At 40.1% G+C, this 12965-nt stretch overlaps 1 protein-coding gene across 4 annotated transcripts in view; it reads right to left on the reverse strand.

Annotated features, from left to right (window-relative positions):
- Positions 1–2015: 2015 nt before the first annotated feature.
- LOC133480804 (importin-13-like) overlaps positions 2016–12965 on the reverse strand; it is a 48741-nt gene continuing 37791 nt past the window's right edge. For 3 of the 4 annotated variants that reach the window (XM_061779418.1, XM_061779419.1, XM_061779416.1), the window contains 6 exons: positions 12154–12206; positions 9855–9921; positions 6846–6904; positions 6669–6758; positions 5902–6083; positions 2016–2903 (listed from right to left, as the gene is read on the reverse strand). In XM_061779418.1, coding sequence (XP_061635402.1) covers positions 2807–2903; positions 5902–6083; positions 6669–6758; positions 6846–6904; positions 9855–9921; positions 12154–12206 — 548 coding nt within the window. In that variant the 3' untranslated portion in view covers positions 2016–2806. Of the gene's footprint in view, positions 2904–5901; positions 6084–6668; positions 6759–6845; positions 6905–9854; positions 9922–12153; positions 12207–12965 lie in introns of those variants that run through there. The other variant, XR_009789369.1, reaches the window with a different exon arrangement.

Raw genomic sequence — 12965 nt, forward strand, 5'->3', positions numbered from 1 at the left:
CTACCTAACGTCATATATATTTATTTAACATTTGTGTAAATTTCTTTTACATTGTTGACTAGTAATTGTTGTTTTGCTATTATGTGTCAATTTATTTTTTATGTATGTACTTTTCATCGAGTTCCCTAACTTTGTATCTTATTCTATTGTGTATTTTCTTCTAATTTTGTATTATTTTTCTATTTGTGTCAAATTTGCACTTTTCATCTATTATTAATTTATTTTTCTAATACTTGTGCAATTTTCATCTCGTATATGGAAATAGATCAGTTAATAGTGTAATATTATATTTTGTTGTAATATTTTACTATTATTTTGTACTGTTTTCTATTTTCTTCTATTTATCGATATTTCCGAATTTTTCCTGTCTATTTTTAATAGGTTTTATTTGTAAATATTTCTATTTTTATCTTTTTGACTGATGATCGTTTTGTGAAATGTGGACTTTTTATTAAAACATTTTTGCATGGTTGTTTTAATGTTTTATTTTTGTCTGATACTGTATTTTCATATTAATTTTTTAATATTTAATTTCTTTTAGATCATGTCTATTTGTGCATTTTCATCTTATATTTTATGATTTTCTAATATCGATCTCTTTGATTTGTGCCCTACGAACAATTTAGACTCTTCAATTAACCTACCATACATCTTTTTGGAATGTGAGGAAATCGGAGTACTCGGAGAAAACCCAAAGAGGGAAGAACATGCAAACTCCACACAGGTGAGGCTGGAACTGTCAGGCAGATGTACTAACCAGTTGTCCACTGCGCCCCCTTCAATACAGTGTTTTGTTGTAATATTTTTTTAAATATTTTATAGTTTCCTATACTTTTAGCATTTTTTTAAATAATTGTATTTTGTAGTTATTTTTGTGCACTATTTCTTATTTTTCTAATACTTGTATAGTGCATTTTTTTTTCCTTTTCCAATATTTTTTTTCTATTTTTTCCTGTGTATTTTGTCATCTAATATTGTTTTACTATACATGTACTTGGATTAAAGACTAAATCAGGATAGAGCTGCAGTCTTAGATATATTTAATAAATTAAAGCCAAGGTACAAAAAACAATGTACATTTCAAACCCCCCCCCCCCTCCCCCTGATTCTGCACCAATTCCTTCTTTTAACTTCTTTCCCCTCACATGTATAAGCATCCAGTCTCACTGTTCAAATCCAGACTCCTTAGTTGCCCCAAACCCAGAATTCAATTGTCCCGTAAGCCTCCCCGCCCTCCCCTACTAAACACAAACACATGCTACATGTCTGCAGGCACCTCGGGTAAAACAGCAGGATTAGATTTTTGATGGTAGCAGATACATTTGAATGCTGATGATGGTCTGCGTCGTCGGTATTCTTGTCCTCTTATCCTGTTTGGTCCTCCTTTGAGGCGACCGCTCCTGATTTTGGAGAGTCTGGTCCTGGTCCACTCTCTGGTGAGAAGATGTGAGGCTTGAAGAAGTGTCTTTTTGGGGGAGGGGAGTGAAAGATGTAGGTCCAATATAAGTGTGCTGGACGAGTGGCTAAAGATGCAGCTATCAACACACACAGTCAAAATACACTGCAAAAATGACTAATAATTTGCACATTTTTTATCATTTTTATGACCAGTTGGAACGTGGTTGGATGTTTGTTGGTGGTCGGAGGGGGCGTAAACGCAGAATGGCAGCTTCTATCAGACTGCCCCCTTACCACCACTGGGGTGTGACTATGGAGTGAATTAATAATGTGTGCTTTGAAAAGCGCTATATAAGGGGTATGCATTATTATTAAAGTTGACTTTTGGCGAAAGAAATGGGGTCCACCATGGACTGGTTATCAGCAAATCACACACACAGACAACAAAACATTCACAACTTTGGACAAATTAGAGTCTTCAATGAACCTAACATGCATGTTTTTAGATTATGGGAAGAAATTAGTAGACAACGCCACACAGGAAGGTTCGAGCCCACATTTGAGCCGCGAACGTCTGAACTGTGAGACAGACATGATAACCACTTGTCCATCCTCCATGAAAATGTGCATTTTTTTTTTTCCTTTTCTTTCCCCCCCTTTGGCCAAACTTTCGGGACACCCTGTTGTACTAAATGAAGAAATAACGAATAATGATTCATCATGATTAAGGTTTTTCTAGAATTACTACGGTGGGCTCTCGTGGTCCTTATAAGGCCCTCGGACCGCAGGTTCCCCACCCCTGGACCTGCCTTGCTTTTCCCAGAGTTCCCTTCTCGTCCGCTTGTTTCCCACGCGTTCAGGAATGCGTGTGTAACATACTCACAAAACTTGATCATTTGGCAAAAGCAGATATCACAGGGTGGGATAATGTCCACAATTCCCCCACCCTATGACATTTACACCACTTTCTTCCAAGTAGCAGCACGACTCCCTCTCTTGATATATATATATATATATATATGTATATATATATAATATGCGTATATTTATATGTCATCCTGAACGTCTAGTAGCTACGTTACAATACCATTTTCATTTCATATGGGTAATCACCAGGAAACCACAGGAAGATCGAGAGCTGGCCGAACGAGACACCCCACACCCCAGCCCCTCCCCCAAAACAGCAATTGTGGCCAATTTTGAGGGATCTTGCTGTGAAAGGACCTTAGGGGGGGACACGAGGCAGCATGCTGGGAAGCTGAAGGAGGATGAAAAAAAGAGCCTCCCTAAAAGCCACAAGGGTGTTTGTCCTTTAAATGGGGTTCCACATCTTGTCCCGACATCCAGTGTTCCTCGTCGGCTGTGTCGTCCGTCGAGGTTTTGTTTTGTTTTTCCCCGGCGTCGGTACTCAGTACTCTGCGGCGTACTCTGTGCCGTGCAGGCCTCGGCACAGCAGCGTGAACTCCTTGACGATTTCTTTCACCCGCCGCTTGTTAACTCGCTCTCTAATGGAAAAACACAAAGAAACAATTTCAAGCTTACAATGGAACTGGTCTGTGTCAATAGATGCTGTGCAATGTGCTGTTCCACTCCAGTCCTGTGGGTGGCAGGACTTTGTGTCAGATTTTTCGCTATGGGACATTTGGCATGGTACAGTTATTAGAAACATGAAGTGTAACTGCCTCTCACGTTCTAGCCACGCAGCTGGTCTGTAATCAAACACTCTGCAGCTCAGCTTCTTGATCGTGGATGTCGTGGCTAGCAACATGCCTGTGGCAGTCCATCAAACTTTGAAACCATAACTCGTCCAAGCCCTGACTTGAGACCCTACTTTCAAACAATCATTTGAAACAGTAACACTGACTTGAAACCCTACTTTCAAACCTTCATTTGAAACAGTAACTAACACTGACTTGAAACCCTAACTTGAAACAATAACCCTGATTGGAAACCCAAACCATGACTAGAAACCCGACTTTCAAACCCTTATTTGAAAACATAAATCTGACTTTAAAACCTAACTTGAAACCATAACTCTTACTTCAAAGCCTAATTTGAAACCGTAAACTTGACTTGAAACACTTTTTTTGAAACCCTAACTCTGACTTTAAACTATACTTTCTAACCCTAATTTGAAACATTACCACAGCTTCAAACCCTACTTTGAAACCATAACCCTGACCTGAAACCCTTCTTTCAAACCCTAACCTTAATTTACAACCCTACTTTGAAACCTTAACCCTGACTTGAAACCCTACCTTGACACCCAAACCCTAACTTGAAAACATCATTTGAAACCCTAACATCCCTTAAAACCCTACTTTGAAAACCTGACCAAAGTTTGAAACCCCAACTTAAAACCCTAGTTTTTAAACTAGGGTTTTACTTTAAAAACTTTAAACCCGACTATTAAACTCTGACTTGTACACATAAATTGAAACCCTAACATGACTTCGAATGATAATTTGAAATCCTAAACCTGATTTGAATCAGAATCATCTTAATTTGCCATGTCAAAAACACACAAGGAATTTGTCTGCGGGAGTTAGAGCCCCTCTATTACGACAACAGACAGCCATTTGACAGAAAATACTTCAAGAAATTTAAGCAGTTTAAAGTGACAAGTAGTGTGATAATCTAGAACAGTGTCAATTGTGCAAATGGTACAGATACTACTCAAGCACATGAGTGGCCAGTATGGGTCAACAACAGATATGCAAGTAGTGCAGTGTCGAGACTACTACAGTGAGTGCAGAAATAATGTATAATTGGCCCGACAGAGATGTGACAAGAATCTCAAGACAAAATCGGCTGCATGTTACAATGGAATTGTAAGTTAACTGTTTAATAAGTTAATGGCAAGAGGGAAGAAGCTGTTGGGATATCTGTTAATTTTAGTTTGCAATGTTCGATGGCGTCTACCTAAGGGAAGGAGCTGGAAGAGGTGGTGACCAGGATGTGGAGGGTCCAAGAGGATTTTGCATGCTCTTGTCTTAGTTCTGGCAGCGTGGAAGTTCTCTAGGGTGGTAGGGGGGTACCGACAATTTTTTCAGCAAGTTTGATTGTCCGTTGCAGTCGGAGTTTTTCCTTTTTTGTGGCCGCACCAAACCAGACTTTGATGGATGAACACAGGACTAATTCGATGACTCCTGTGTAGAAGTGCCTCAACAGCTCCTGTGGCAGGCCGTGCTTCCTCAGAAGCCGCAGGAAGTACATCCTCTGGTGGGCCTTTTTGAGGATGGAGTTGATGTTGGTCTCCCACTTCAGGTCCTGAGAGACTGTAATTCCCAGGAACTTGAAGTTCTCGACAGTTGACACAGGGCAGTTGGAGAGCGCGAGGGGCAGCTGTGGCGAAGGATGCCTCCTGAAGTCCACAATCATCTCTACAGTCTTGAGCGTGTTGAGCTCCAGGTCGTGTCAGCCGCACCACAGCTCCAGCCGCTCCACTTCCTGTTGATATGCAGACTCGTCACCGTCTTAGATGAGGCCGAGGACTGCGGTGTTGTCTGCAAACTTCAGGTGTTTGACAGCTGGGTGCATTGAGGTGCAGTCGTTTGTGTAGAGAGAGAAGAGCAGCGGAGAGAGCAGACCTCCTTGGGGTGCCCCAGTGCTGCTGGGGACTGGGATGATGGTGAAGCGTTTGAAACAGGATGGTACTTCACACAGTTCCAGAGATCTACTGAAGATCACTGTGAAGACTAGAGCGAGTTGGTCGGTACTGCCTTTGTGGTAGGATGAGGACAAAAGGTCTGGGCCTGCCGCTTTGTTGATCTTTTGTTGATTTGAGATATGTCTCACATCCTGTTCGTGGATGGTCAACTCAGAACGGAGAGTCAGAGGTGGTTGGTGGTGCAGCTGGGTGGGTGTGGGGTGTGAAGGTGTCGTTTACAAATCTGCAGTAAAAGGTGTTCGAGTCGTCAGCTAGTCCTTTATTGTTCTCTGCTTGGGGGGGGGGGGGGGGGGGGTCGTTTATAGTTGGTTAGCGATTGTAATCCACGACAGACTGATTTAGTGTCGTTAGCGGTAAACTGTTTTTCCAGCTTTCCTGCATAATTTCTCTTTGCGATGTTAATTTCTTTAGTCAACTGGTTCCTAGAGCAATTATACAGTGCTGTATCCCCACTTTGATAGGTGTCCTCTTTAGCCTGGCAAAGTTGCTGAAGTTTGGCAGTAAACCACGGCTTGTTATTGAACATGCGAAATATCTTTGTTGGTACACACACATCTTCACAGAAATTTATATAGTTTAACTCTACTTTGAAATCAACAAACAATAACAACCTTTGAAACCATAGCCCTGACTTGACACTCTACTTTGAAATCCTAACTGAAACCCTAACCCCTGAATTGTAAAGTGGTTAACAAGTGATATTTTGAGTGTGGAACAAATTAATTCACTTTTTACATTGCTCGGAAGTCAATCAGTATGGGAATGCGTTGGACTTCAAATGGTTTTACTGTATTAATTAATCTTATGATGTATAAATTAGCCTCCGGTGCTACCTGAGTATCTGCTGAGAGAAGTTGTCTTTCTGCGATGATGTGACCCGTGACGACGGGAAACCCGGGGGCTGCAGCACCACCCTCAGCCACATGGCGAGCACCGAGAAGCAGTGTTTGTTCAGGCTGAACAGCACCTCCGCAAACTGGTCCATCAGGTTCCGAGAGGCCCCGCCACCAATACCCTGGAAGAGCGAGGAAAAAAATTGAATAAAAGACAGTAATCCCTTGCCATTCGAGGTCCCTATTATTATTGTAAAATAATTAAGTCTAAATTCTAACAGTTTCTCATTAAATTAGAAGAATTTTCAGATAAAACGGCATCTTTGGCAACTGCCTTTTTTCCCCTCACAAAATAATTACCAAAAATGTATATCTTTTTTTTGCGTAAAATTCGCACTTTATTTTCAAAAAATATATTTTTTCAAATTTAAGCCTCTTTGCCTTGTAAATTAACTAGTTTATTCTCATAAAATATGACCTATTTCTGCATAAAAGGACAAGTTTTGCATAAAATTACGACAACCATTTTAACCACTTTTCTAATCTTGTCTGTGAATGACCTGGCCGATCTGTCCGTTTTGTCCGAGGCCCTTACCTATCCCAGTTTAAACTACAACCATAGGAAAATACTGTATAAACATTTTTACGTCTACTATTTGCAAATTTTTGCTGTTCGCGGCAGGTCACGTCCCCAATCCCCACACATAGTTAGGGATCACTGTATAGGAGGAATTTGCACAATGTGGAACATTAGGCGCGTTCCTGACCTCCAGAAGTGCCTGGATCAGCAGCTTGCCATCCTCCTGCAGCAGCCTGGACACTGGAGACATGTCTGAACAGCGGGGCAACAGCTCCGTCTGAAACAGAAAAGACCACAGACAGGACCATCAGAAACATTTCCATCTCCATCATTTTGCATACACACTCGCGAAGTTCGCACTCACAAAGAAGAGACATGTCGACTTGACGGTCGGAGCCTCGGGAAACTTGAGCGATAGAAGCCCTGCAAGTGGGACAGAAACAGTACAGTCAGAGTCATGTTGTTTACACTTTGTAGTGACAGGTACAAGAGTTTAAAGCAGGTATTTGTGTTAATAAAAACTTGTTTCCGCCAAGCAATTCAGGGATGGTCATGAGATGCTTGAGAACTGTTTTACATAAGAAGGGGTAATTATTCCCTCCTTGAGTCATCACCTTATCATGGTGGAGGCGTTTGTTTATCCCAATGATCTACAACCCCAATTCCAATGAAGTTGGACGTTGCGTTAAACATAAATAAAAACAGATTGATTTGCAAATCATGTTCAACCTATAGTTAATTGAATACACTATAAAGACAATATATTTAATGTTCAAACTGATAAACATTATTGTTTTTAGCAAATAATCATTAACTTAGAATTTTATGGCTGCAACACGTTCCAAAAAAGCTGGGACAGGTTACGTTTACCACTGTGTTACGTCACCTTTTCTTTTAACAACATTCAATAAACCTTTGGGAACCGAGGACACTAATTGTTGAAGCTTTGTTGGTGGAATTCTTTCCCATTTTTGCTTGCTGTACAGCTTCAGCTGCTCAACAGTCCGGGGTCTCCGTTGTCGTATTTTACGCTTCATAATGCGCCATACATTTTCAATGGGAGACAGGTCTGGACTGTAGGCAGGTCAGTTTAGTACCCGCATTCTTTTACTACGAAACCACGCTGTTGTAACACGTGCAGAATGTGGTTTGGCTATGTCTTGCTGAAATAAGCAGGGGCGCCCACAATTTCCAAAAACAATTTGAAATGTGGCCTCGTCGGACCACAGAACACTTTTCCACTTTGCATCAGTCCATCTAAGATGAGCCCAGAGAAGCCGGCGGCGTTTCTGGGTGTTGTTGATAAAGGGCTTTTGCTTTGTATAGTAGAGTTTCAAGTTGCACTTACGGATGTAGCGCCGAACTGTATTTACTGACATTGGTTTTCTGAAGTGTTCCTGAAACCCATGTGGTGATATCCTTTACACATTGATGTCGGTTTTTGATGCAGTGCCGCCGGAGGGATCGAAGGTCACGGGCATTCAATGTTGGTTTTCGGCCTTGCCGCTTACATGCAGTGATTTCTCCAGATTCTTTGAACCTTTTGATGATATTATGGACCATAGATGATGAAATCCCTAAATTCCTTGCAATTGTACGTTGACGAACATTGTCCTTAAACTGCTCGACTATTTTCTCACGCACTTGTTCACAAAGACGTGAACTTCGCCCCATCTTTACTTGTGAATGACTGAGCAATTCAAGGAAGCTCCTTTTATACCCAATCATGGCACCCACCTATTCCCAATTAGCCTGTTCACCTGTGGGATGTTCCAAACAGGTGTTTGATGAGCATTCCTCAACTTTCTCAGTCTTTTTTGCCACCTGTCCAAGCTATTTTGGAACATGTTGCAGCCATAAAATTCCAAGTTAATGATTATTATCAGTTTGAACATTAAATATCTTGTCTTTGTAGTGTATTCAATTAAATATAGGTTGAAAATGATTTGAAAATCATTGTATTCTGTTTATATTTATGTTTAACACAGCGTCCCAACTTCATTGGAAATGGGGTTGTAGAATGAGCTAAGGTGCCGGGGGCATAAAGCCCCTGGTAGGGTCACCCAGGGCAAACCCTGAGACCCGGGGACAACCAGGACGCACTGGAGAAACTTTGTATCCCAGCTGGCTTGGGAATGGCTAGGGAATAAGATAAGAGATTTTTTTTTTTTTTCAATATTTAAATTGTAATTTTACAACAGTTTTATATTCTCGAGATAATTCAATATTTTCAAGATTAAAATTGTAATCCATCCATCCATCCATTTTCTGAGCCGCTTATCCTCACTAGGGTCGCGGGAGTGATGGAGCCTATCCCAGCTATCTTCGGGCAGGAGGCGGGGTACACCTTTTTTTTTTAACCATGGCCAGATCTGTGCCTTGCCACAATTCTGTCTCTGAACTCTTCAGACAGTTCCTTTGACCTCATGATTCTCATTTGCTCTGACATGCACTGTCAGCTGTAAGGTATTATCTAGACTGGGGTTGTTGCTTTTCTAACCAAGTCCAATCAGTATAGTCAAACACAGCTGGACTCCAATGAAGGTGTAGAACCATCTCAAGGATAATCAGAAGAAATGGACAGCACCCGAGTTAAATATATGAGTGTCACAGCAAAGGGTCTGAGTACTTATAGCTATGTGATATTTCAGTTTTTCTTTTTTAATAAATCAGCAAGAATTTCAACAATAACATTTTTTTTTCTGTCAATACAGGGTGCTGTGTGTACATTAATGAGGAAAAAAATGAACTTAAATTATTTTTTCACAAAGGCTGCAATATAACAAAGAGTGAAAAATTTAAGGGGGTCTGAAAACTTTCCTTACCCACTGTATATTTGAGATAATGTCGTATAGTGTTTTTGCTAAAGGTTCGTGTAATTTCATGACAAAAATACATAGATTTTCCAGACAAAGATGAAGATTAGCCGTGATAGAATAAAGTTGTATATTTGAGATAAAAAGTACTATTTATTTGGGAAAAAACTTGTATAGTTTCAAGACTTGCACTCTTATGAGAATAAAGTTGTGCATTTCTGATATAAAAAGTTACATATTTAATATAATAAATAATAAAATAATTATACCTAGTCTTAATCCATTCACAAATTGACTTAGTGTGTGCATGCAATGACTTCTTCGGTCGCATGACTGCAAACAGATACATAAGTTAAATTTAGCTACGTTCCCCCTTTTTATGGAAAACCATATACTATAACTGTTCTGCCTGTCACTATGTCACTGGCAGAGATAGAAGAACAAAGGTACAATATTAAGAGTAAAACCACCTTACTGTACCCAAACTGTAAACTTCTGAAAAATAAGGTCCGACCTGCGCGGCTTATTGGAAACGTGCTGTTGAGGTGCAAACTTACCACAGTGGTACACGGCTTTTACATCGAGACTCTCAGACAAGTACAAATCGGGCTTCCGCTTGAGGGCCTAAGAGGTAGACAAAAGGTGTCACGTGGGTTTGTTGAGTCCTTGCAGTGAAAAAGTACTTCCTATCCTATGTGCCTGGTAGTCGGATCTGAGAGCAACATTGGACTGAGAACAGATCTGCCTACCAGGCAATGGTAGTTGCTTGACTATCCAAAATCTCGTAGAGAGAAGCTCCGATGCACAACTCAGCAGGTATAACAAACAAATTAAAACCAAACGTCTGAAATAATAACTGGAAACTTAAGTAAAAACTTAAAGTAATGGTGGTTTTTGTCTGATACTTGAAAATGCTACTTTTTGTGTTTTTGGTTGAATATGCAACAAAAGTGTGCATGTAATCAATGTGCAGATAAAGAGAAATACAACTCATCTCATAAACAACTCATTCAGGATGGAGGAGAGGAGAGCGGGATAGGAGAGAAGGAGAAAGATGGAGGTCAGATCTATCCAAAGATAGAAAACAAAAGGGAGCGGAATGAAAACAACAAAACAAAAATAATTATTTGATTAAAACAGCCAAGCCATCAGCCAATTTGTCTGAAGTGATTCATATTAGAGTTGATTATTAATTCTTTTGGGGCCCTGATTGGCTGTGGACTGGAATGAAATAAGGAGGATGGCGCTCAGAGACTAAGCAGTCACCTTGGCGACCAACAAGTTAAAAAATCTGTCACATTTTCTCGAACTTTAAATCTTAAAATGTGTTAAAGGCCTTCCTGTATAGTGTTTGCATATTTTCCAATGCTTGCGTGGGTTTTCTCCAGGGACTCCGGCTTCCTCGCACATCCTAACAACATGCACGTTTGTTTCATTGAAGACTCTAAATTGGTCATAAGAAAATATTTGTTCTTTTTCTATAAGTGCCCTGTGAATTTTTTTTTTGCAATTACAGTACTGTAATGCCCTCGCATGTGGGCAAGGAGACCAGTCTCAGTAATTTATTGACCAAGACAAACTGTCAAACACAAATAGAAAATAAGAACACTCGCTAGGAGCTGCTGTGGGCTACAGCTCACGCCAACCCGACTTCAGCTCCTAACACTAGGCCACACCCCTTAAAAAGCACACGCCCAACACAAAAATAGTATAGCATGTCGAGTCATTACCCTTTGTATATATATTAAGAACAAAACAAACAAAAAAACACTTGATTTCTTTACATTCTCTTTTATGTTTTTACACAATACAAAAATACAATATACAATACAAATGTATTGTGGGGGAGGTGGAACGGATTAATCGTACAGTGGCGCCTGGAGATACCAGTGACCTGACTGAGAAGATTTTGAAGATATGAGCCAGTGTCAGATGATTGTTTTGCTTTGACTTGCGAGCGCAAACTTGAGATACGAGCACTCTACGGTGGCAGTGAATCCAACTCAACTCACTTCAAGTTTACTGTCAAACTAAAAGTAAAAAACAGAACTACACATATACTTCAAACAACCGCATAGCTTTCCCTTAAAGTCTGCTAGCTTAATTCTATCACCTAATGGGAAACACCATAGACCGGGTAACAAACAGCATCAGTGTTGCGGTGTTTTATCCCTTCAAGCAACGGATATTTGAACACATAATAAAACATTGCTCACAGGCATATATTCTTTATCCACTGCAAAAATTACTAATATTACTGAGGAGCATAGACATATCCTCATATATCTGTATGTCTGTATTGTACTGCCACCAGGTGGCCAAGGTATGCACACCAGAAAGAACAGCACAATGTCCATTGAAATGAAGCAAAAAATGTTCCAAATACTTTTATTTCATTGCAATCAGTGTAACTACATCATCACTGTATGTTGTTGTTGTTTTTTTTGTTTTTTTTAATGAAATACTACGTTTCATACTAAAAACACAGTCCAAACAGGGTCTGAAATTGATATTCGCCAGTCGCCAAATGCGACTAAATTATCCATTTGGCGAGAGAATCTCAGAGCACTACTCGCCACGTGGCAAGTGAATGTTTCTACCCACGTAGACTAACAGACACGCGCAAGTCATTGCTGCAATGGCCTCAATTAATGCATTTATGTGGCAAGGTGACTCTTAGAATGCTGAGCGTTTGAGGAGAAAAGTCATTCCCAAGCCTCACGATACGCAACGGGACATTTTAATGTCCGTTAACCAAGATGAGGGGAAGAGAGGAAGAGGACAGAGAGAAAGAGAGGAATTAGGAAAAGGAAGAGAGAAACTCAAAGTGAGTGAAATAAGTAACCAAAAACACACCTGAGCTTGGAGTTGCATAAATGAATCAACAATATCAGGATGATCCCTGGGTCCTAAAATATAATAAAGATGAAACTTAAGAAATCAAAAGAGAATAAGAATAATATACAAACAGCAACGGAACAGATTCAACAGTCATGTGGAACTCAAAAGAGAACTCAAAAGTAGTTCATTGAAATAATTCACGTGAGTAAGGAACAAAGAGGGGGAGTAAGAAGGGGAGGAGGGCATTTGGGGGGGGGGCGTGTGAAGCATTGGCAGACTCTTGGAAGGAGAAGGAAAGAAAAGAATAGGCAGGAGACAGAGACATGGATTTGTTTGTCGACAACAAAGAAAAGTAACAAAGAGAGAAACAGAAGAAACCTAAGAAAGAAAAGTGGTTTTGGAGTGGGAACCCAGGAGGCACCTCTGTTACTGTGACGCTTTGGAGAAAAGGGGACCCATACACCCGCCTGGTTACCTCCTAACCCTGAAACCTTTGAGATAGTATCTTAACCCCCTTTTACATTGCTTGTAAAAGCTGGAATTTTCTGCTTTTTTCCGCCGTATCGTTATATATGTTTATAAATGGCACCGAAAGGGAATGTGGGTACATTGCAATTTTCTGCCTTCGTAGGTAGTAGCTTAAGCCATTTTTGCACTTTTAAAAATTATTATTATTAGTAGTAGTAGTAGTAGTATTACTAGGTTGTATTATTATTATTATTTTTTTTTACACTTTCACAAATTTGAAGCCTCATGTTATATACGGTACATGCTGATGACATATTTAGTTACACTGCAATGGGACAATAAGTAGACCCAGAGATTTT

The sequence above is a fragment of the Phyllopteryx taeniolatus genome, chromosome 7 (genome assembly GCF_024500385.1).
Source record: "Phyllopteryx taeniolatus isolate TA_2022b chromosome 7, UOR_Ptae_1.2, whole genome shotgun sequence".
NCBI lineage: Eukaryota > Metazoa > Chordata > Actinopteri > Syngnathiformes > Syngnathidae > Phyllopteryx > Phyllopteryx taeniolatus.